Raw genomic sequence first — 26,134 nt, forward strand, 5'->3', positions numbered from 1 at the left:
CACCTTACTGCTAAATACCACCCAAAAGCAGCACAGCAAATCCCCATGGAGCTACTGTGCTCACGATTGGTATTTAGTGTGTGTAGATATATATATGTATGTTCTTGCATACTTTGAGGGGTGTGATGCCCCAAACACCCCAACAGGACAGGAGTCCCAGCAGCCCAAGCTAGAACAGACACATTGTCCGGAAGTTGCCTCTGTTGGTAACCTTGGCTGCATTACCAACTCTCAGGATTTTATCATGGGTCTTGGGATAGCTGGTGTTTAGCTTAAAGGCCCAGGGACCACAGCAAAGGTTGAAGCAGCAGTGGAGTTGACGAGACTTTGGCTGCACCTACTACCCTGGGAATTGTCAGCATTTTGGCCGCTGCTAGTTTAATAAAAGCAGCAAAGAATCCTATGGCACCTTATAGACTAACAGACGTTTTGGAGCATGAGCTTTCGTGGGTGAATACCCACTTCGTCACATGCATCTGACGAAGTGGGTATTCACCCACGAAAGCTCATGCTCCAAAACGTCTGTTAGTCTATAAGGTGCCACAGGATTCTTTGCTGCTTTTACAGATCCAGACTAACATGGCTACCCCTCTGATACTTGCTAGTTTAATAGCACCACTACCAATAGTGGAATGACTGGTGTAGACCAGACCACTGACATTTTATTTTTCCGTGCAGCATGTGATGGCATGGTGGTGAAGAAACACTAGAGTCTTGGCTACAGTAGCACTTTTACTAGTATAAGACACGTGTGAATATAAAGCCTTGTGATATTTTTTCTTAACTTTTAATAAAAGATGTCAATACATTTTTAAATGGCAGAAGGAAGCCCAGACAACATGGTACTGGAAATAGTCAAGAGCCTAATTTCAGGGGTTTCTCTTTTTCCAGGCATGTATTATAAGGTGAGTTACCCTGCCTATAATAGGTGGCCAGGGATGGGGAGTTGCCTCAAAACATAGAAAGGAATATAACTCTAAAGAAATAGCACATCTCCTAGTGCCCTGAACATATCAGTCATGGCTGCAGCCATCCAAAGTGATTGCACGGCAGCTAGTCTCAGTCCATCTACGACAGCAAAATTTATTTGCTAATAATGCCCATTCACTGTGAATAGACAGTGGATCCTGGTGGGAAAAATATCTACTTCTAATACACTCCACACTAAAATAGCTGCACCTCTAACAATTTACAAAACCTGAGAGAGGATGCCTATCTGATCCAAAATCATTGCAAATTTGGGTACTTATTTTATACTTCCAGATCTGTTAATATGCGTAATGTCAAGCAGTTCCACCACGTTACTGTGAAAATTAATTATCCATGGGTAAAAAGTCTTGTGACTAAGATTCTCAGAAAGTTACTATATGTTTTAAAAGGACCCTACTACTTCAGAAAAGTAGATTTTAAAGTTATATATTCAAGCTGAATAGGAAATGTAAGAGAATGGAAGAATGATTTGATGGTGAAGGGGTCATTTAGTGAGGGCAGTGGCAGTTCCTCCTCATTCAGAAGTAGAGGCAACAGCAGTAATGGAAGCTGCTTTTCCTCTGGCCCAGCTAAAAAGCAGCAGCAGGATGGATTGCTGTGTGGGTCTCTATTTGTGTTCGACATTATCCTTTAATTTAGGAGAGGGAGGACAGTCCTGCGGTTAGGGTTTTAACCCGGGACTTCGGAGACTGGTCTTAATGTACAGCACTACTGCAGTACAGCTGCGCCACAATAGTGCTTTAGTGAAGATGCTACTATGACAATGGGAGAGCTTCTCCCACTGGGGTAGTTAATCCACCTTCCTGAGAGATGGTAGTTATGTCGACAGGAGAAGGTGTCTTGTCAACATACTGCTGTCTACACAGAGGGTTAGGTTGAGATAACGATGACGCTCGGGGTGTGGAATGTTCGCACCTTTGAGAACTGTAGTTATAAGTCAGTGTAGACCTGGTCTGAAATCCAACTCTCTCCTTTGCCTGTGATCTTGGTTCAGTCACTTACTCTCTGTGCCTCTGTTCTCCAATTGTGAAATGGAGATAATAGTCCTTTCCTACCTCACAGGGCTATTGTGAGAATAAATGCATTACAGATCATGAGGCACTCACATATCGTGATAATAGGGGCCATGTAAGTACCTAAAATAAAAGAATAAAGAAACTTCTTAAAGACAAGTGTATTTTCTTCAATAATACATCACTGCATTTCACAAGATAGATACGGAATGTTGTATGCCACTGAGTTTTAATACTGCAGTTTTGTAAAGTATACAGTCATAAATATTGTGTGCCACAAGCAGTAAAATTGTTACACATTAACAGAGCAATTTACTACAGGGAACACAATTCATGAAAATACATTCAGCATTTCTAATTTTACTTCTCAGTATTTTAGTCCTTTTGGTAGTAATTATTTCCATTAATACACATTATAGTGGTTAGCTATTTGTACTATATACTTTAGCATCTTTTTGTGCAGTATTTTGTCAAACTCCTTAATCCCATACAAGTGTTGTGGTGCTGCATATTAAGTACATTTTAGACAGCAGTTTGTAAGCATTGTAATTAAATATTCATCAAGGAACATATTCATCACAAAACTGCAATTTGCACAAGCAAAGTTTCCAAAACAAAATTGTTTCGCTAATGTAAGCCTGTATACCAAAACCACCAATCACATAGATGTTAATAGCCACAGTTAATTCACATATTGAAGCACAAAGTTTATCACAGGTACTGTGTTTAAAATTTACAAGAACTTTTTAATGACTGAACAGAAGAAAAGCACAATATAAAACTCACAACTGTAACTTCTATCCAACAGCATCTCCTAATTTTACTGTTAAAGGAAGAGTGGATTATTTCTGAATGGAATTTTGATTGTATTGGAGAATTTAGAAGTAGTATTGTCATATTCTTTTGCTGCTATAAATGTAATGCTAGTAAACTATGATTCACTTACAAATGTTGCAAAAATAGCATGATTTATTTGCTAATAAGCCAGTAAGTGCAGGTGTGTATGGTGGCTCACCCCTTGATATATCTCAATCAAATTTGATGCATTCCATTTTTGATTAATGTACACAACTTTTTTATATAAGTCATGTTATAAAAGATACTGTGAATGGTAAGGAACATTACCATTTCTTTAGCATACATAAGTGTTGCTAAAGAAATCTGTTATTTTAGATTTCTTCAAGATACCAAAATACCCACATTTTATGTAAATACTGTGAATTTCAGACAACCACAGAAACAGGACCAGTTGCATGTTTACAGTATCCTATGCAAAAAGATGTAGCCTCCACTGACTTCAAAGCAGCACAACAAATGTAGTGTTTACAACCTCTGGGGGAGGGAAGAATGCTGATTTAGCACACGCAGAAGACAGATAGCACGGTACCCTTCAGCTCAGAGGGTTGCTGCTCTCCTGCTTTCTCTGTTGAAGGCAAGGTATTGAAAATATAGCAGTTAGTAGAGAGGGAAGAAACTGGACAAAATGGTGCTCAACACACACTCCTGAAGTCACAGCATAATTGCTTATTTCCTCACCCAGCTCTTAACAGAGAGGAGAAACTCTTCTGGAATGACTGGGACACAAAAATGAGATAGCCAAAGATAAACTAATTGAAATACACCACTCTCTGTTGAGGGAGCCTGTTTTTAACAATCAAAGCAAAAGATGAACAATGTGATTTATTTTTTAAGGGTGAAGAGAAAGACTTTCACAATATCAGTAGTTTCCAATTTCTGGGGGAAAAAAGCCTTTATGAGAGTGATGAATAAATGAATGAAATTGGATACTAAATAGCTACTCTAAGTTTACATCAACAAATGGTGGAAATTACTAGACACAAAAGTCATTAAATTTAATATTTATTATATTAATAGGAGGTCTTGTTTGTATTTTGAAAGTAACTTTTTATTTGTGCCTCAAACTTAAATATAATTAAGCCTTACTAATCTCCATAACCTCTGTTATAAATTACTTTCTAAATAGTACCTGTCCACATTCAATATTTTGATTAAACTTTGGCTGGTCTTTGGTAAATATTTATAAATATCAGTTACCAAATAGTAAAAAGGGACTGGAGGGGTCTAACAGCTGGAAGTCTCTCGAGCATTTTGAAATTCCTCTCTGAGGAGAACAGAAATGAAAGTGCTCCATAAACAAAAACTAATTTCCAAGAGCGTTATACATTCTATTGGGATTAAGTAATCCTTTCAATATGACTACATCTAAATTTATAGTAATTGTGGACAATTCTTTTGTGCACTACCATATACACATATTCAAAATTTGTACACAAACAGTGGTTGCTATGAATATATAGAGTTAAAGTTCAGTGCATTTGACAATGAATATTGCACACAGAATAACCTCAATGCCCAATTATTCTTTTGGATACACCTAGCAACAAACTTAAAATCTCTTGTATTTTAGAATGTCTATCTTTCTGTAAAATCTTGTGTTGGTGACACTTTAGGTGCCAACAAAGCAAAAGGATCTGCAGGGGATATGGTCTGGGTTATTCTTGATGGTACAGGAGGTGCAGGTGGTCTTCTTGCTGGCAGCGTATAGAAGGAATCAGTAGAATTCCAGTCATTATCAAAGGTAAAGTCTGAGCCAGGAAATATATTTGGTTCAGTGCCCACTAAATCTGGAAAACCAGTAGGTTTCCTGGAACTGACTCTCTTGAATTCTGTAACACATTCAGAGGACGTCTTTAGTTTTACACTGGAATCCTCCTCTTCCTCAAATGTTACCCATCCTTTTGGTTTTGCACTTTTCACTATAGAAGATTTACTTTGCAAACAAAACTTGTCTTCAAAAGCACTGACAGAGAACATAGGCTTGCATTTACTAGGATTTGGAGGATTTAGAGAGGGGAAAGGGTTATAAGCAGCAGGTCCTTCTATTAAAAGCTGTGAAGTTACGTCAGGTTCTTGGGTTTCAGTTCTAAATGGGTTTCCAGCATTAACAGTTCTTTCAGTGAAAGGATTTGTGCTGTTCAGTCTGGTAGCCAATGAATTTGGAGAGCTGCATATATGTTCCTGGGATCTGCTATAGGCTGGATTAGGAGGCATTGCTGGCATGCAATTTACAGTATCCAAAGTCTTAACATTGCTTTGTGTTGCAGAAGGCAACCAAGTCAACTCCTTTTGGTTTAAAGTTGGAACAGGTGATATTCGAACAGATGTCTGAACCTTTGACGCTGCAAGCAGATTAAATGACAGATCTTCAAAAGGGTCATTGTTTAACTTTGTTTCAAGTTTAATGCCACAGACTCCATTTGCGTTAATCTGTAAAGAAAACAAGGTGTTCAGAAGTAGCATTTCAGTTTGCTTTTAAAATCCTTACTACCTCCCATTTCTCATTGTTCCTATGGCAAGAGCAGAAGCTTTGGGGCTTAAACAGAAGCTTCAATGCAGTTTAGTTATAATATATGCAATGTACACATAGTAATGATTATTTGTTTTCTAGGCAACGTTTTTTTAAAAATCCCATTTGCTAAGTGCACAAAGACAAATATCTCCTTAGTTCTTGTAAATATAAAACTTTTACTCTTATTTCCTGATGCAACTTGAATACATCTCATGCAACCATCTGAATCAGACAAAGCACTACTGTACACCACATTTAATAAATTATAAAAATTACACTTTACCATTTGAAGAACTGGGGCAAATATGGTATATTCTAAACAACTGATAACACAGCACAGAAAAGGTTTTAAGTGCTGTGGGGTCATTGTTTAGTCACAATTTATAAAAAGGGTAATGTTATTAATATTTAAGTATCATAATGAATGGAAAATTAGTGTTAGTAGTATATATTTTACTTTTAAAAAGCCTAAATTAAGGTACTCATTTCTCCGCACATGAAGTGATGATCACCAGGCTTTTAAAAAAAAACAGAAAATGTATTTTAAATACCAAGTTATCATTGTTTAGAATATGACCAAACGAGAATAATAAAAATTTTCTCCATGCAACTTCCTCATCTTTTAAAAACTTATGAAAAAACATTCCTGCTTTTATAATTTCCTTGGGTGACCAAGTGTGTACAGTAGAACTTTCACATTCTCTCTAACAATATCTTAAAAAAAGCTCAAATCTGAGATTTGTTAAATTAATCATATTGCTTATGATGGATAGTTTTATGCTCCATAATTAACTAAAGTGAAGGAATTATGTTCAAGGTAAAATATTTGTTGAGATTCTCAAATTCATAAGCAACTCAAACTTTTAACATAGCTGTGTCAGCCTTAATTTGGAATTTTCAACCTGAACATTATTTTGTTAGTGAAAGTTTTGTTGAACTAGGACACTAACTGCAACCATCAACTAAAATTTAGCTTACAAAGAATCTACATTTGTTTATCTCACAATCGGAGTGTTATTTATTTATTATAATTACTTTCAGGCTGTTCTGACTCCTGATAATTGTTTTATAAAACAACATACTCAGCAGGCAGCAATGCACAATTATGGGATCATGTGCTTTATAAGTCTAAGGCTTACTCTACTATTAAAACTTTTACCAGCACCAGCAGCTTCTGCCAGGATAGCTTATCCCATTTAGACAAGCAAAAGGAGCTATACCAGCAAAAGCACTTTTAGACTAGAACTTTTGCCAGCACACAAATTCTGCAGACAAATCACACCTCAGCTGACACTGCTCCGCCTGCAAATGTTTCTAGGGTAGATCTGGCCTAATACAGATATCGATCTGTAATTAAAAAATAATGCATCTTTAACTACACTACATAAATTGCAGGAGTAATTTGGGAAAAAATAGCATTTGACTACATACATTTAATAATTTTCATGGAGAATGTAGAAAAAAGGTAAAGCTAACTATAAGATGAATGTAAGTAGTCAGCTACAGTTCAACATAGTCTGCTTGAATCTCATGTTGATCAAGCAAGTAATTTAATTTTATGATGTCCAAAATCAACTACAACACAATTACTCTTTAATTTTAACTAGACATATTTAAGTAATGTTGGTCAGAGGTCTTCAAAACAAATTCTTGTCTTTCATGGATTCACATATAAGGACTGAATTTTTTATATTGAGGCAAGGAGTACATCGCTACCTCGATATAATGCCACCTGATATAACGCAAATGTGGATATAACACGTAAAGCAGTACTCCGGGGGGTGGGGCTGCGCACTCCGGTGGATCAAAGCAAGTTCAATATAACACGGTTTCACCGATAATGCGGTAAGATTTTTTGGCTCTCAAGGACAGCATTATATCGAGGTAGAGGTGTATATTTTACTTCCCAGGATAGCAGCTATTCTGCTGTTTAGACTTTGAAAAGGTAAAATCTGTTTCTCATGAAAAAACACTTTCTTAAAGCTTCATCAAAACTAAATTTGAGGTAATGGTACATTACTTCAAAGATATATTTTGCTCTATAAAATAAACAAGCTGTGTAAGACTTTAATTAGTTCATAAAAGATGATGAAGTCAAATTTTCACTATAGTGCTAGCAAATACAGCTAAGAGACTCCTTCTGTTAATATTCATCTATTAAGAAAGGAAAAAGCAAACTTTATGGGATGACAGTTGTTTTAGTATGTGGACAAGTGGTTTTTAATGTGGATGAGACTGCAGATGTATGAAGCAAAAAAAGACTCATACATCTTTTCTGCTAGAAGAGATGGAGATCACATACAAGATTGGTAAGTAGTCAGGTACCTGTTACCCTGATGGTTGCTCCTGCTTGTGAAAGAAAAAAAGACATCAAAGGAAAAAATTAGAGGAAAAATCCAAGGTACCTCACCAACCTCAATAATCCTTATTATCCAAAATGTTTTAAATACTACAGTTATGTGTGAAGAAAAATATCTCTGATGTTATGTATACAACAGATACAAGATGAGTGTATCAGTGGACTTAATACTCTGTATATTGAATTTTAAAATTTTGTTGAAGTAGAACTGCAACTGGAGCATAAGATTTTATAAATTTGATCATGAAGACTCAACAACATACTTCCTGGTTAATTTAAGTCAGATATTACTTTGACATTAATCACATGCTATGGAGCAGTCTAGGATTATTTTAAAAGACTTTTTCCAAGCACTTAGTCCACGTAGTTCATTTTGCAAGAGAGGGCCTATAGCATTTCAATCTCACATTCTATCAGAAAATGTCACTTTACGTTTAAAACGATCAGTTTTACCTTAGTTTGAAAGGTACTTTTTTATATTGCAATGTTTTGATTACCCTTATAGTTATAGAACCCATGCAATTCATACAGTAGTTTATTTTATAAAAAGACAGCAGGAGTTTCAAGGTTTTCAAATGCACAAAAGTTCAGTAATCTTTAATCAGAGAGTGGGATCTGGACCCATAAACTTTCAAGACTTGAACTTCAACTTAATATTTTCAATCCAAAACTCCTTTCAGAAGTCTATATGTTGATAAATACTAAATAAATGGGATAGCCATGGTTTCCATTCTATAATTAAATTCTACAAAGAGAAGAAAAATGAAAGATGAGAACAATAACTTAAGACATCTGAATTTTTCCTTGTGATTAATACAGATAACTTCAGAATAAGATTCGGTAAGGACATTCCCTGCACATATTTCACAAAGAATTTCAAGTTTTAAACTATATCAGAAAGGTTAAAAATAAGGCTTTTGAAAATGACATTTCAGAATCAATATTTAAAATCAGAACATTTAATACATTCTGCAGTACTTCTTGTGGCAGCTCAGGTGCCTCTATCACAATTTCACATCTACTTCTGAATACAGAATTGCAGAAGCTCTGATGTTCTGATACATTTGTTTAACCATTTAAGTATATTTGTAGAGTCTATACATGCTGTGAAAATGGAGATAAACTGTCATAACTACTATGTTTAAAAAAACCCTCCAAAGTGTGATAATCAAGTTTTGGTTATTTTTAAAACTATTTTTTTTGTTATAAGTTTCCATCAGAAGAAAAAAAATTAGCAGCCAAAGGTGCACAATGCAGGGAGTGATTCAGAGGCAGTGAGAAGGAAGAAGAAAGGTGGTATTTATAGGCTTTCAGATAGAATTTAAAATCTTTAACTCATCAAAGACCCATTCAGCCCTCGTCTTAACCATGAATAGGGATCAATTTAAGCACATGCTTAAATGCTTTTAAGGCTGACACATTCTTTGATGTGAAAAAATAACTAGCGTGTTAGCATAAACGTAAAGCATCAATTTCTTGTTCCATAGAAAATGTCTTCTAAAAAATGTTTCAATGCCTACTTGTTGATTTTCAATCCAAGTAAGCAGTCCAGCAGCTGAGAAGTTCTGTACACCAAATTCATTGCTGGTGTAAGTGGGCACAAGTACACTTATACTTTAAGGCAGTGAAGAATTTGGTTCAATATCTGGTTACCTGGAAGCAAAGTCCCTAATTGCTAACATTGATCTTTAGTATGTTATAGCTTAGGGAAGAATTTCAGCCTTTTGTGCATACATAACATACTGCAAATGTGCTTTTAATTTTTTTTTTTTTTTTTTTTAAGAAATATCTAAAAAGAGAAGGTTACTCACCTTGTGCAATAAACTGAGGTTCTTCGAGATGGTTGTCCCTCTGGGTGCTCAACTTTAGGTGTCTTAGGACCCTGCGCTTCTAGTCAGAGACTTTGGGTAGCAGTGCCCCAGTTGGCTGTGCTCACGCTGCTCCGAGCGGCTACCCCAGTTTTGCAGCCAACTGCCACCCAGTTCCTCTTCTATCCCCAGAGGATCAAGTCGAAACTCCGAAGCAGAGGGGAAGAGGGTGGGTAGTGGAGTACCCACAGGGACAACCATCTCGAAGAACCCCAGTTACTGCACAAGATGAGTAACCTTCTCTTCTTCTTCGAAGAGTGTCCCTGTGGGTGCTCCACTTTAGGTGACTGAAGAGCAGTGCCCCTCAGTGGAGAAGAGGGGCTTCAGAGTTGATTTATGTATGGTGGAGAGCACCGATAGACTGAAATCAGCGTCTGCAGCTGACTGCTGTTCCAAGGCATAATGTTTGGTTAAAGTATGGGGCGATGCCCAGGTAGCTGCTTTACAAATATCAATGATGGATATATGTTTGAGAAAGGCTATGAATGTGGACATAGCTCTAGTGGAGTGTGCGCGAAGTCCAGAAGAAGCTTGCAAATTGTAATATTGGTAACATAGCTTGATACAATTAGAGATCCATTTAGAAAGTCTCTGTTTGGAAATGGTTTGGCCTCTTGATTGTTATGCTGTGGATATGAATATAGCCTGGATGATTTTCTGAATGTTTTTGTTCTCGCTACATATAGCACAAGCGCTCTGTGGATGTCTAGCATGTGAAACGACGCCTCCCTGTTGTCAGTGTGTGGCTTGGGGAAGAATACAGGTAAGTAAATGGGTTCATTGAGCTGGAAGAGGAAGGCACATAGGGGTCGTGTCCCTTAATGTGGGATAAGTGTTCTCAATACCCTTGAGAAAATGCTTAAGGTCAGTAGATGGGTGAAGACCATGAGTCTGTCCACCTTCTCGTGAAAGGCGGTGATGGCTGGTAAGTGCACTATGAGTGAGCTAGTCAAGAGGCCTGATTTTTTGAGTGTCAATATGTACTCAAGGACAGTGGGCAAGGGGGCCAATTGTGGAATGATCTGTTTGTCTCGGCACCAAATGGAGAATCTTTGCCACTTGTGTGTGTATGTTTTTCATGTGAAGAGACGTAGGCTGTTAAGTAGAATGTCTTGGACCTCCTTGGAGCAGCATGTTTCAAGTTCTGTCATCCCTGGATTAGCCATGTTTTGAGACAAAGTGTTGGAATGTTGGGGTGATGGAGGCATCCTTCATCAGTAGGTGAGGCAGGAGGGGAAGGGTTCATGCTCTGACAGACATCTGGGTTAGGTATGAGAACCATGTTTTTCTGGGCCATGTTGGTGTAATCAAGATAACCCTGGCTTTGTCTTGTCTGATCTTGGGTAGGACATTACCCAATGGGGGGATCGGGGAGAAGGCATACAGGAGTGGGGCCTCTCATTTGATGAGGAAGACATCTCCAAGAGATTTGTGTCCTGGTCCCGCTTGGGAGCAGTATTGTGTGCATTTGGCATTGTGGGTCATGGCGAAGAGGTCGATTGAGGGGAATCCCCATTATCAGAATATAGTTCGCAGAATTTGTCGGTCCAGTTCCCACTCATGCATCTGCGAGAAGTTCCTGCTGAGGTTGTCTGCTGTGGCATTCTGGTTTCCAGGTAGTTAGGATGCCGTGATGTCTATGTTGTTGAAAATGCACCATTGCCAGAGGTGGACTGCTTCTGTGCAGAGCAGGTAAGACAGGTCCCCTCCTTGATGACATATATAAGACAGTCACCAAGTTGTCCATGAAAATCTGGACAGTTTCGTTGTAGATCAGGGGAGAAAGTGATGTCAGGTGTTTCAAACTTCTTGGAGCTCCTGTAGGGACCAGTGGCCCTGCATGGTGTTGTCAGCCAAGCGTGCCCCCCATCCTACCAGAGAGGCATCCGTGGTGATAGTGACTGATGGGGTTTCCCTTTAGAAGGGAACGCCTGAGTGGACATTTGTTTCTTTTGTCCACCATATGAGCGAGTCTTTCACTCTCCTGGGAATTGTAAGCCGTCTGTTGATCTAGCGTCTGTGACAAATATATACAGTGCATAGCCAGGTTGTAGACATCTCATATGTAGCCTGGCATGTTGTAGCCGACATGGGTCCTAGAAGTTATAGGCAGGTTCTGGCAGACTTTTGTGGACTGTGTCTTAATGTTGTGATTAGCTTTGTTAAGGCAAGAAACCGTTGTTGGGATAGCCATGCTGATACCGTGACACAGTTGAGGCGTGCCCCTATGAAGTCCAGTTGTTGCGTTGGGGTCAGGGTGGATTTCTGTAGGTTGATTTGTAACCCTATGTTTGTAAATAGGATTAGAGTGGAGTGAACTGCCTTGTTGTATGTTGGTGCTTTTAACAGACAGTTGTCTAGATAGGAGAATATGGTCACACCCGGATTGCGAAGATGTGCAGCTGCCACAGCCAGTACTTTGGAAAAAACCTTTGGAGCCCCAGAGAGGACAAAGGGAAGTACTTTATATTGATAGTGTAGGTTGCCAAGAGTAAATCATAAGAATCTCCTGTGCACCAGGTGTATATTGACGTGAAAGTAAGCATCCTGTAGGTCAAGGGCTGAAAGCCAATTTCCTTTCTCCAGTGCCAGAATTATGGTTGCTTGGGTTACCATCTTGAAGCGCTGTGTTCTCACACACTCGTTCAGTTTGCGTAGGTCTAGAATGGGCCTCCATCCACCTGTTTTCTTTGGAGTGAGAAAGTAATGCGAGAAGAACCCCCAACCCCTGTGCTGAACCAGTACTGGTTCCACAGCACCTAATTGCAGGAGATGGTGTATTTCCTGCTGTAACAGGTGCTTGTGAGATGGGTCCCTGAAGAGGGACGGGAAAGGGGGGTGGGTAGGTAGAATTGAAAGAAAGGGGATGGAAAAGCCCTTCTGCATAATCTCCAGAACCCATTTGTCTGTGGTGTTGGTTCTTCAGACTGGGTAAAAGGGTCCCCAAATGGGCTGGAAATTAGAGGTGACTCTAGAGGGAGAATGTGGGGCTCTCGTGTCCTCAACCAACACTTCAAAACGTTTGCCTAGAAGTGGATGGCTGAGTTGTAGACGACTGGTCCTGCGTCTGACAGCGTGTTGTCTGGTGCTGCTTGCGGAGTTGATCATAATGTTGTTGAAGCTGAGTGTGTGATGGGGGCAGGACGGAATCATTGGTTGTAGAATCTGTCCCGTTTCTTTTTGTTTGCAGGGATATAGACATCAAGCATCTTTAATGTTGCACGGGAGTCCTTCAGGGTGTGAAGGAGATGTCTGTGTTCTCTGCAAACAATTTTTGCCTCTTAAAAGGTAAGTCCTCTACTGTCGCCTGGACCTCTCCAGGGAAGCCAGAGAGATGGAGCCATGAAGTCCTCCACATGACAACGGATGTGCGATGGAGTGAGCCGCCGTGTCAGCAGAATCCAGAGAAGCCTGCAGAGCAGTTCTGGCGATGAGGAAGCCTTCTGCTATATTGGCTTTATATTGTTCTTTTTTGTCAGCTGGGATGTGTTCAATAAAAGTTGACACCTGAGGGGAAAAAAAATGTTGCATGTGTACTTGGCCAGTAATGCAGAGTAGCTTACCATGCGAAACTGGAAGGTCGCTGATGAATAGGCTTTCTTGTCAAAGAGGTCTAGGCCTTTCCAATCTTTATCATAGGGAGTGGTTTTGGGTGGATGTTGCTTCCCCCTTTGATTAACTGTCTCTACTACCAATGAATTTGGAGTAGGGTGGGTAAAGAAGAACTCAGCTCCTCTAGCTGGCATGTAGCACTTATTGTCAGATCATTTACAAGAGGTGGGGCCGTGGCTGGAGTCTGCCCTATGGTTTTTGCTGCGTCGATGATGGTAGCATTAATGGGCAGTGCTATCTTGGCTGACTGAGAAGCTTACAATATATCTGTCCCTTTGTGTTGTGTCTCTGGTAACTCAGTCAGTGGGATGTCTAATGAATCCGCTACTTTTTTTTTAACAAATCATTAAAGGATTTAAAGTCATCTCCCAATGTGGGGGGAAGTGGCATTACTGTGTAATCTGGAGACGAAGTCAGGATGTGAGCAGGTGAGAAGGTGTCATCCTCTGGCCTGTCTGCAGATTCTTCAGCTTCCTCCTCCAGCAGTTCTGGGGAAGCCAGAGCAGATGGTGGAAGCAACTGCTGTGTCCTGAATCTGGATGGATTGGATGGCTGGGTTTTCTGGGCTCTGTTTAATGCTCAGAGGTCCCAGTATGCCCACTGCAGCAGGAAGGTCATGGGAGGGGACACCCATTGTGAGGGTTGCCAACCCATGCTCTGTTGCTGAGTGGGTTTAGGAATGGGGTGGTGAGATGTACCCACTCCTGTCTCCACATCCTCCTCTTCATCACTGGAGAGAGGAGGGGCCAAGCCACCAGGTGTATTGATAACACTTGGCCCTGACATGGCTGGGGTGCCATCGGTGCCAAAGAGTGGAGTTCCTAGGGTGGAAGCAATGAGGAGGTCTGCATGGCTGACAAACTGCTGCAGTACTGGGATACTCAGTGTCGCAGTGCAGGCAAGCTCAGGCTGGGAGGAACCAGTGTTGTTGGTGCCGCAGACCTGTCATATTGTATTGGTGCACTAGGTGGCATCTTAGCGCTGCTCTGTGGCTGAGGTTTCTGTTCCCTCGGTACCAAGCTATAAGGTTTAGTTTTGCTGCTGTGAGAGTGAGACTGCACAGGATCTTTTGCTTCTTGGTACCGGACAGTCCCGCTGCCTCGCGGCCCGGTGCTCTGGGTGCATTCGGGGATGGCTTTCTTTTTAGGTGAATCCCGGTCTGGTGAGGAGTGAGACCGCTTGTTTGTGGCTTTGCTTGGACCATGGTCCTTAGCAGCCATTTTTGAAGAGGACCCCATATCTAAGGCAGCTGCAGGTGAGGCCTGGTAAGATGTCCTGGACTCAGGGTAGGAGGCCGGTCGCAGGGACCTCTACATCATTCAAAGTTTTAATTGGAGGTCCTTGGCCTTTCTTGTCCAGGCTGTGAGTTTCTTGCAGTGGGGACACTTATGAGTAACGTGTTCCCCCCTAGGCAATGGCCACGCTGTGAGTGGCTGTCTGTCACTGGTACCGAGCATCTGCAGGTCAGACAGTGCTTGAAACCTGGCAAGCCAGGCATGTCCAAGCCTAGTTGAATAAAGAATAGGAATAGTCCCAGTCTAATGCCTCTTCAGGGACTATCCGCCTGAGGGGGAGGGGGAGAAAAAAAGGACAGGTTTTTTTTTTAAATGGGAAATGAAAGAAAAATGAAGGGAGATTAGCAATAAGGGAAATTAAACTGAGAAAAGGGCAGAGAATAAAGGAATATGAAAGTAGATAAGGGCGCTGCTGTCATTCCAACTGAAATCAAGGGTGGTAGAGAAGGAACTAGGTGGCGGTTGCCTGTGTGCCTGGGGTAGCCTATGGAGCGGCGCAAGACGGTGGCTGTGCGTGCACAGCCAACCAGCACACTGCTACCAAAAGTCTCCGACAAGAAGCGCAGGGTGCCAAACCACCTAAAGTGGAGCACCCACGGGGACACTCCCCGAAGAACTATTGCTTTTCTTAAACAAAAGGCTTGTTTTTAAACAAACACTTTAGCTAGTACACAGAACAGAGCATTCAGTGTTAATGAATTAAAATGTCAAATTATTTTAGAGCATTGTATATTTTAATGAACACCAGGAAATAAACAGAATAAATGTACGTTAGTTAAAATTAGGACTCAGCATTCCACCCTTGAAATGAATTAGCTCCAGTACGAAGCTCCAAGTATTTCTGTGCAAGATTTAAATAGACACTTTTTCTTAAGAGATCTCTCTCAAGTTGCTCAGTCTATAACTTATGGATTTGTGCTATTGTGAAATGCATTCAATTTTAGAAAACACATTTTTCATATAAGGTACAAGATTATAATTCTATTGTTACATGACACGATGTAAGAACATGTAATTTATATTTTAGGTAACTATCAAAATTAAAAATTCTCAAGAAATATATCCTAAGTTTAATCATTAATGGTACTTTTTTTTGTTCTGGGCCTTTCCTGTGATCTGTGATAACTCAAGGTAGGCTGTGTTAAGGCACAAACTAAAATATTCAGTTGTACACTTACTTGCTGTTGTGAAGGAACCGATTCTGAAGGCAAGCTGTGGGATGACCTGCTCCGGGGAGGTGGTTGCGGTGGCGCTTCCAGAGTCTGTGGAGGAGTTGTCTGAGATGTATGCATCATCATAGGTATAAGAGGCTCTTGCATTTTTTGAACAGATGGTGGCTGAATGGTGGGTTGAAGAGGAACTACGGCCTGAGGTTTTAGTGGTTCAGGAAGCAAAGGCGACCCTACAAATACATTTACAATGCATTTTATTAGAAATATATTCTGGATATTTTCTCCATAAAAATGATTATTAAAATAGGCATCTAGATAACTCAGGTCAAACATAAAATATATTTTGAAAATCACTGTTGTACAGATGCATACGCTGAACAATACGTATTTAAGACAGTTTTATCAGTCAGTTTAGGATGGAAGCTGAAGGTGGTCCCTTTGAAAGTCAATTGGTTGTGTTCTCCTAAATCACTTAGGTGCTTTTGAAAATCCCAAGATAACACTAGCGGTGCAGCCATCATGAGTACCAGGCCACCACAACACACAATTTGTTACATATTCCTCTTGGCACATTAAAAGTTACTTCTGAAATACAACTACGAGGCAGCCCACTCCTGTATTTTCTACTCCATGCATCTGATGAAGTGGGTTCTAGCTCACGAAAGCTTATGCCCAAATAAATTTGTAAGTCTCTATGGTGCCACAAGGACTCCTCATTGTTTTGCTGATACAAACTAACACGGCTACCACTCTGAAACCTGTTACTTCTTAAGTACAGTAACCCCTCACTTAAAGTTGTCCCGGTTAATGTTGTTTTGTTGCTGATCAGTTAGGGAACATGCTCGTTTAAAGTTGTGCAATGCTGCCTTCTAACGTCATTTGGCAGCCGCCTTCTTTGTCCACTGCTTGCAGGAAGAGCAGCCTGTTGCAGCTAGCTGGTGGGGGCTTGGAACCAGGGTGGATTGGCAGCCCCCCCCCTTAGTTCCCCACTTCCCTAAGTTCCCTGTGCAGCAGCTGCCCAGCAGGCTAACAGTTGCAGCTGTCCCTCCCCCCACTGCCATATGCCGCTCCTACCCTCTGCCTTGGAGCTGCTCCCTGAGACTCCTGCTCGCTGGGGGGCAGAGGGAGGAGAGGAAGAGGAGGGCTAATGTCAGTGTGTTCCCCCCCCCCCCCCCGCACCCCACTTACCCCATCTTCCATAGAGCAGGGGGGACACATGACAGGGCTTAGGATGGAGGGAGCTTCTGGTAGCAGCTGCAGTCTCAGCAAGCTGATCTAATTAACAAGGCAGTGGTGGAAATGCCTCTCTCTCTCTCTCTCTCTCTCACACGGTGTGTGTCTCTGTCTCTGAAATGCTGTCTCCCCTCCCTCCATTCCTGCTGCCTTGTAGAGTATGAGAGTTAGCCCTTGAGGGCTCAGCCAATTGCTAGTTCGTCATTTAGCAGTAAGGCATTCCCTGGGAAATATCCCACCCTCTGACTCCTCCACCTCAACCAAGCTTCACAAAGATCATCACTGCATACCAGTATTAAATTGCTTGTTTAAAACGTGTACGTGTGTGTGTGTGTGTGTGTGTGTAAATTCGATTCCCTTAATATCATTTCGTCTACAGTTGCATTTTTCAGGAACATAACTACAAGATTAAGTGAGGAGTTACTGTAGTTTCCCTCTAAAAGCACATTACTCTTGAGGCTCTACACTGGCTGCTAGTTTATTTCTAAGTGCAGTTTAAGGCATTAGCTGCTGACTTAGATTATTCCACGCATTATGGAATAATTAATAAGTCTAAGTTTTAGTCACAGATATTTTTAGTAAATGTCATGGCTGTAGGCACCGCCCCCGCCGCTCCCATTGGCCGCAGTTCCCGGCCAATGGGAGCTGCGAAGCCAGTGCTCTGGGCGGAGGCCTGGCCATGCCTCCACCTAGGATGGAGTTGAGTGAGGGGAATGTCATCACTTGCGGGGAGACCCCCAGGTAAGCGATGCCCAGAGCCCACCTCATCCCATCCTGTGCCCCACCCCCAACCCTTCTGCTGGGGGCGAGGGGAGCACAGTGGCCCAAGACTGCTCCAGCAGCAGCCAGTGTGACTGGCGCAGGGGCTGCCTGAGCTGCCTCTGAGCCATGTGCACCAGCAGCTGCAGAAATCCCAGAAGTCATGGAAAGCCATGGAATCTGTGACTTTCGTGACCTTCATGACAAACTTGCAGCCTTAATTATGAGGAATGGCCATACATTATTACATGCAAGAATCTTCATTTTCAAAAGGAAATGGATGACTTTTTCAGTTGGAAGCAAGTCAAAGGTAAGAGTGGGGTAGGTTTGGATAGGGTAATAAGGCAGCCAACCTAGATTTGTCATTTAACAGTACATTACATTTCTTTTTCTTCTAAAGTATAGTATTACCTCTTGGTGGTTCAGCTGGCTTGGTTTGGGTTTCAGGTGTTGGCCTCCCCACAGATGGTCGGACATGGCTTTGTGGTGCACTAATAACTCCAGCTCGGGGTGGAACAGTCTGAAATAATAATTGGTAAAAATAAAATTTAAGCTACTTGAAGTGATCGCCTTCTGAATGACTGATTTTTTTTTTTTTGGTATTGCAGCAGTGCCAAGGGCCCCCAGTCATAGACTAGAAGCCCTACTGTTCTCAGAACTGTACAAACACATAACAAAAAGACAGTCATTTACCCAGAGAAGTAGGAGTCACATAGGTGGCTTCAAACTTTTGTTCTGTGGTCTCAAGAAATATAGGTTCTGTGATGTGCAGTACAGAAAATGTTATGCATGACATGGGACTTATTCTTTAGAACCCATGTTTGCAAATCTTTCATGTGGGTACACTGTCTCCAGGCAGGATGGAGACATTCTGCCCAACCAAAGAGAGCCAGTAAATATGTTGGCTATTGGATATCCTTTTTTGATGAACTTATAGAGCAGAGCATTAAAGGAGAAATATGAAACTATTACAAAGAGGAATATAATTTGAAAGAACACACATGCCTATAAACTGCGTGTGGTGTGTCATGCTGCCAAGAATGGATATCAGAAGAAAATGAATGATCACATAAAGCAAATGTTTTCTGTCCCCAGTTTATCCGTTGTTGCCAATCCTACTGTGAGATTTAACAGCAGTGAGAACGTCCCAGGGATTTTTTGGAACAAAACTTATACACAATTCCTCATACAAACTGTGTCTTAGAAGAAGAAGAAGAAGAAGAAGAAGAAATCACCCTTGATGTGGCCTAATACATTTACTAGATTTAGAAGACAATGTTGAGAAGACAATGGCCGTGGTCCAGTATACCTGGGTTAAATCCATCTAGTGACTTCTAAATGCTTTACGGTATCAAGCATCAAAAAAAATGTATAGCCTCCTTCCTTCTGACTGCCAAGTGGCAAAAACAACAACAAACACCACCACTACAAATAAAAAAACCTAACCAACCAAGGTAGTTTTTAAGAAACAAGTTTTGTTAGAATAAAATCCATCCCAAGAAACAAGCCCACTTCTGTTCCTTTGGATGTTTAGGAAACGGGTATTTAGGATGATAGGATTATATTCCAAGATCTATAAAAGAAGTTGTTTTCTTTAGGAAACCTGTACAGGCTCCTCCTAATCAGAACAGAATAGAAATAAAGGCTGAAGCAGTCCTCAAAACCACTCAGTGTGCATGGAATAAGCAATAATAGGACACCGTGGCTGTCTGTAACTCTTAAAGTCTTTGAGCAGAAATAACTGCTGCCAGAAAGGCTGTGTAAGGCAAAGAAAATAAGGAAATTGAGCTCTGAGATTTGAATGAGTAGTGGGTTAGGGCTTTAAGAAATCCTTTACATACAGATAGGAAGGGATGAGATTTGGTTTGTTTTACTGAATTATGCCAGCAATTGCCAAGATGTGGACCTTCCAGGAATTGGTTTTTAGCCTCAAATTTAATTATTTTTGAAAAAAGTGGTACAAAATGTTGGTTTTTATCTCATTTATTCATCTAAACAGCAATGGTTGAATTAAAGCCATTTCCTGGAATAGGAACTATTGGTGGAATCTTTGCTGGATGCCAGCCCGTTTTAACAACTTCTTTGGAGTATCCCTTTTTGGTTAGTAATGGCAACAGTTTCATGTCAGCTCCAGAAAAGGGACAGGAAAAGATTTCTCCATGGCTCAAACTGTGTCTGTTTCCTCAGAAATGAAAACAGCCAGTTTAACACTTCTGGTGCAACAGAGAAGGCCAGATTGTTGAAAATTACCTCAAGATCCTTGCATTAGTCAGGTCTGAGGCAGCAGGAAAGTTGATTCAGTAGCAGTTGTCCAGGAACAACAACTGAAGATTGAAAATAACCTCTGCTTTCTCTTGGCAAGATCTTTGCTCTCTCACTAGCTAAGGTGGTATGAAGTGCGTCCACAATGAGGTATCTACATTTCTGGTTTTGTGGAGGATAGAGGACTCAGATTCAACTTTATGGCTAGCAAGGACTTTTTCTCAATGGTTTCTTTCCAACACATCTTCCTCCTGGTCAGCAGCTACGTCATCAAGCCATGTGGATTGAAGAGATCTCGGAACTTATTATCTCCCGCCTAGAACTTGGTGATCTAACCTAAGTGCTGACTTGGCGGTAGCCTATTGAGTTCCTGTGTTTTATTGATAATGGAGGAAAACTTTGGAGCTATTTGCAGGAGAGGCAAAAATTCCCTTCAGAACCTCCTAAGAGGAGATCTATGCAGGCAAAGGTCATGTCTACACAGTACAGTAATGCGCACTACAGGGGTGTGATCTCTAAAGGGCACTAACATATTGAACCTTAATTGGTCCATGTAAACTCTGCTCAAACTGTGTCTGTTTCCTCAGAAATGAAAACAGCCAGTTTAACACTTCTGGTGCAACAGAGAAGGCCAGATTGTTGAAAATTACCTCAAGATCCTTGCATTAGTCAGGTCTGAGGCAGCAGGAAAGTTGATTCAGTAGCAGTTGTCCAGGAACAACAACTGAAGATTGAAAATAACCGCTGCTTTCTCTTGGCAAGATCTTTGCTCTCTCACTAGCTAAGGTGGTATGAAGTGCGTCCACAATGAGGTATCTACATTTCTGGTTTTGTGGAGGATAGAGGACTCAGATTCAACTTTATGGCTAGCAAGGACTTTTTCTCAATGGTTTCTTTCCAACACATCTTCCTCCTGGTCAGCAGCTACGTCATCAAGCCATGTGGATTGAAGAGATCTCGGAACTTATTATCTCCCGCCTAGAACTTGGTGATCTAACCTAAGTGCTGACTTGGCGGTAGCCTATTGAGTTCCTGTGTTTTATTGATAATGGAGGAAAACTTTGGAGCTATTTGCAGGAGAGGCAAAAATTCCCTTCAGAACCTCCTAAGAGGAGATCTATGCAGGCAAAGGTCATGTCTACACAGTACAGTAATGCGCACTACAGGGGTGTGATCTCTAAAGGGCACTAACATATTGAACCTTAATTGGTCCATGTAAACTCTGCAGATATGCACTAATAGTTCTCCAGCGCTCTTTAACATAGTGCTGTTTAAAACAATACTATCTAAAAATTCCCTGGTGCACACCAGCAGAGTCTTGGCGGACCAATTAATGCACAACATATGAGAGTGCTTTAGAAGAAGTCACACTCCCACAGTGTGCATTGTCCTACCATGCAGACATGCCCTAAGCAGTCTCTCAGGACTGTTAGCCTTGGCCTCTGTCTTGTCAGTCATTTTGCGAGCCTATCCAAAGAGGAGCACTGCTGAGGTGCCTTAGAGAAGGGAGACAACATTCTCTAATAGCCAGTGAAAGCCTAAAGAGTCAACTTAGAAATTTAAGTAAATTATCTAAACAAAACAAAAAGCAGCAAACTTGAAAAAAAGTGCTATAAATATCCAAGAAACTAAGGCGACAGAGCTTAACTCCAAAGCCAAAAAGTGATTGGTCTGGATCTGCCTCTCTCCTGTCAGTTCACTAGGAAACAGAATGTATCGGCAGACACCAATACAAAAAAAACAACATCACCTTAACCCCGTATAGCTCCAAGCATTTTGTAAATGTCTCCTCTGATGGAATTCCCTACAACTTCCTTTAGAAGACCAAAATACAGCCTACGTGATTTTTATTTTCAAAAATATTTCCTTATATTTAGCCTAAGTTCCCTTTAACAAGTTTATTCCATAGCTGCTTTCTTTCATAAATTGATGGGCACTTAATGCCTCAAATGCACACAAAAATATTCTGTCTAGAATATGCTACTGCAGGTTCTTTTCCTCTGAAATGGCTATTGTGATTGCAGTGAGGAACAAACAGAAGGAGCTCCTGTTTTTCATGCAAATGTCCTAATACAAGCCTTTCGCAACCCAGTAAATACTTTAAACAATTATCTCCGATATCTGTAGACAGTTATCACATCTTAGTAGTCTTTTTAACAAAATGTATATGTTGTGACAAGGCACCTCCTTTGCCTTCTTGGGCTCAGCATTTTTCCCCTTTGTCAGGGTGGGGGGGGTTGTGGTAGGAGGATCTGGAGTAAATCAGTTCCACTAAGGAAGGTTTTATTCTTCACTTGGGTATTTCCCACCCACCTCCCTTCCCGATATTTACAATGCCTGGGGAGTAGTACTCTTTAGCCAAACCAAAGAAACAAATTCACAACAGAACAAAGGAATACCTTTCCCTGTCGCCTCTCTGGGATGTTGCCTTGTGATGCTGGGTGCCACAGTTCTTCCCCAAACAGGCAATTAGCTTGGTTGCTGGGAGGAGAGAAGCTTTCCACCCAGGAGAAGTCTTTTCTCCCTGCTGCAGGTTCTCTCTCATCTCTCCACCTCTCTCTCACCAGAAGAGGGGTTTTTAAAGGTCACAGGAAGCCCTTAATTGGACTCAGGCATCGCTAGTTGACCTGAGGTAGCCTCTTTTCAGCTCATGGAGAAAAGGGTCTTTACTATTTTAGTATGGATTCCACCACTCTCTTACAGCTGTGCAGTCTGAGTTTGCCACAATATCTAACACCTTTTAATTTTTCCCCATAGGCAACTCTTGGAAAAAAATATTTACCAACTCACTGCTGGTGAATGAGACAGAGCAGACAAGTCCCTCTCACAATTAGGCGGCTTCTGGGGCAGGTGGGAAGATATCAAGAGTTTGCAAGTGTTCATTTTCCCTTCTAGGAACCAGAGATGTGGGTGGCTTCAAATATATCTGAAACCTACTACCCAGCAGTGATATAAATAGTGGAGCCCTGACGACCACCAGCTATGTGCTGAGCTTCACCCCTGAATGTCAGTTGTTGCTCCAACAACAATTTTTCATGTCAGTCTTTGGTTAGCAAGTTTAGTCTTTTGACCAGTAGCTGTCAAGCTTGCCTGCTCATAGGTCATTCCATCCAATTTTGATAATATGAGCTGCCCTTTTCTTGACCCTCTCTCTATTTTTTGATTTCTGACTTGTAGAGAAGTACCCAAACTACTGATAACTGTACACGGCATTTCAATTTGGTCACACTAATACTGCACAAAGAGGAATTAAAGGCTACTGTACATTCAACCGAGTCCTTCACTGTTATACAAAGATCCCAGGCAATGTGTTAAGGTTGATTAAAATCAAGGTACAACCACCATTATATATCAATTAATTGTAAACTTCAGAATGCACATAAGCACTGATAAATCCTATCCTTCCAAATCATCTCATTTTAAACAAGATTATAAAACATACAAAATAACTATAAAAGTGTCTGATTCTGCTTCACACATTGTGTCATTACTTAAAAGTGGCCATAAAGCACAATCACTCTGATTTGATAAAGTTTTATATATACTATGCATGTGTAAATTACTATATAAAGGTCCAAAGCAATACAGAGTCAGCTCAAAATCTTTATTGGTGTATTTACAGTCTGAACGCAGCAGGAATGTGATTTAAAATTGTGTCTCCTCACACAACTTGTAAGATATCGACTCAATTTTACATATCTCTCGTCCATAACACCATTCCTAAGAAAAACTCTCAACTAACTAATACAGTGTAAAAACTTTAAAAGGAAATTTAAAGTTTGAATGCCTACCGGTCTGGCTGCACTATATCCAGCAGTTCCTGTGCTTGTGAATCCAGCTGGAGGTGGAGGCTGACTACGAACTGTAACAAAGCCATTAGAGACCACTGATTTAGGACATATTTGTAAGTTGAAGTTTTCTCTAATATAATTAATACAAAACAAACATTATCTGTATTACCTAAGTTATCTTTTCTTTGTGTTCCAGAGCTTTTTTGAACTTTGAAGCATGAAGAAAAATCAGTCACAAATGAGATTTTCATTGACAGATCAGGTGCAAATTGATATTATGCAATAATGGTATGTTATCACTAACAGAAATGGGAACAATAGGATTGCATTACTGATGAAAAAACCTGTGTGTGAGATCTTTCTGCAGATATTGCCTATGTTATTGATATTAGGGTTAAGACTGCCTCTGTCAGAGGGAAGTTGCTGTACTGTATAGCATATTCTGCAGCAGCTCTGGCAGTTATGTCTTCAAAAAGAGTAAGTTTCAGGAAGAAGAGCTGATTCAAAAACAGTCTCAGTAAAGTCTGTCTAACTGTATATTGTTCAGTGAGTTAAAGAATTTATGTACAGATTCCTGGCTCTAACTTCCTCCTGTTATTGAGCACAACATTTTGACAATGAGGTCAACATTTGAATGATGATTCTGATGATCAGCCTTGAATGCAACATTCAAATGATGAAGTGCAAAATATGTAAAATCATAATTATTATTTCTTCCAACTGACACAAACACACCTCTGAATGTCTCAGGAAGGGAGAGAGGCTCATTAGTGACTGATCTACTGCCTATTAATCATGAAGGTCCCAGGTAGAATGTCAGATATGGTAACTTGAAGGAGGCCGAAAAATGGGTGTGTCTAATCTCAAGACAGGCAGCTCTTAATTGGTTAAATTTGCTCCAATTGGCAGATAATTCTGCTCTCAAAGGCTATGTCTATACTAGCACTTTTGTTGGTAAAACTTATGCTGCTCAGGGGGTTCAAAACCCCCCCTTCTGAACAACGTAAGTGACACCAACAGAGGAGCTAGTGTGGACAGCACTATGTTGGTGGGAGACATGCTACTGCCACTCGTTGGGGGTGCGTTGAATTATGTGGACAGGAAGCTCTCTCCCATCGGCACGGAGTGGCTATACAGGAGATCTGACAGCAGCACAGCTTTAGCGGTACAGCTATGCGGCTGTAAGCTCTCTAACGTAGACATGGCCTTTGGGTATGTCTACATTAGAGCTAGAAGGTGTAATTTCCAGTTGGAGTAGACATACCCATGCTAACTCCAATTAAGCTAGCATGCTAAAGATTGAGCATAGCCATGGCGGTATACGGGAGGGTCTAGCTGTCCCGAGTATGATCCCGTTCGAAACAGGCATGTATGCGGGGTAGCTAGCTCCTCCCACTGTGGCAATACTTCATTTTCAGTGTGCTAAATTATTTTAATGAAAATTACTCCCTTGAAAGTACACGACATTCAGTTCTTTGTTTAAGAGAAAAAAAGAACTTGCTAGAGCCCTGCTTTAGTCGCAGATAAAATATTCTTTATTCCTAAGTCTTCTGCCTAGAACAGATACCTATAAGCACTTATTTAAAAGATTTCACCTTAACCCACCCTTGCACACATACACACACCCTTCTGAATTATTTTAAACAATTCTGAGATTAAATCTTGAAAGTTTTCATTACCATGGTTTAATTTTTTCACTTAATCTTTCATGAGTGAATTTTGACTCAACATAAACTTGCAAGCAACCAATAAATGCAAGTAATTAAATAGAAAACAGTCTGGAAAAAATATACTATAGAAGGATAAAAGTTTAGGAGTTACACAACAAATTGTTGGATTTAAACAGCAAGAATGTCTTTAAGCAGTGAGGACACTAATGTCATTCAGGTATTAATTTAAAGATTCACTTCTACCATGCAAAAATCATTATGTTACCTTCTATTTCTCTCCTAGCTACCCCAGGACTGGGAGGAGCTCCAAGACCTTTTCAGAGAAAGAAGAGAAGCTGTATATTGCATAAGGAAAGCAGCAGACTGAAAAGAGGCAGAAACATACAGGACATAACATACAAAAGAGTTTTCATATTTAAGGTATTTTTAAATGGCCTAATCATATTGCACTCTTACCAACTGCAGCAGCACAAGAAAGTCACACTAATTGGAAATAACTCAACAATTCAGTTAATGTTCAGAAATATTACACGGTTTCAGTTTTATATTTTTGTTAGAGAATTTAAATGTCTGCTATATTCACTGCCTAAAAATTTTGTTAAGGCACAATTAAAGTTGACTGGCAGAGCCTTGCACTCTTCCAAAATATCTTAATTATATTATACTGCTGTAGTTATGTGGGAGTAATTATACCATAATAAAGTCACTTTTACTCTGGAATAAAGTGTCCACATAGAGGT

General features: G+C 40.6%; 1 protein-coding gene across 13 annotated transcripts in view; it reads right to left on the minus strand.

Annotated features, from left to right (window-relative positions):
• Window positions 1-2,206: 2,206 nt before the first annotated feature.
• SYNJ1 (synaptojanin 1) overlaps window positions 2,207-26,134 on the minus strand; it is a 120,126-nt gene continuing 96,198 nt past the window's right edge. For 4 of the 13 annotated variants that reach the window (XM_050956072.1, XM_050956101.1, XM_050956082.1 and 1 more), the window contains 6 exons: window positions 25,660-25,707; window positions 23,894-23,932; window positions 23,725-23,795; window positions 18,083-18,191; window positions 15,686-15,909; window positions 2,207-5,291 (listed from right to left, as the gene is read on the minus strand). In XM_050956072.1, the coding sequence (XP_050812029.1) occupies window positions 4,437-5,291; window positions 15,686-15,909; window positions 18,083-18,191; window positions 23,725-23,795; window positions 23,894-23,932; window positions 25,660-25,707 (1,346 nt within the window). In that variant the 3' untranslated portion in view covers window positions 2,207-4,436. Of the gene's footprint in view, window positions 5,292-7,698; window positions 7,723-15,685; window positions 15,910-18,082; window positions 18,192-23,724; window positions 23,796-23,893; window positions 23,933-25,659; window positions 25,708-26,134 lie in introns of all 13 variants that reach the window. The other 9 variants (XM_050956140.1, XM_050956129.1, XM_050956119.1 and 6 more) reach the window with 5 other exon arrangements.

The sequence above is a fragment of the Gopherus flavomarginatus genome, chromosome 1 (genome assembly GCF_025201925.1).
Source record: "Gopherus flavomarginatus isolate rGopFla2 chromosome 1, rGopFla2.mat.asm, whole genome shotgun sequence".
Lineage (NCBI taxonomy): Eukaryota > Metazoa > Chordata > Testudines > Testudinidae > Gopherus > Gopherus flavomarginatus.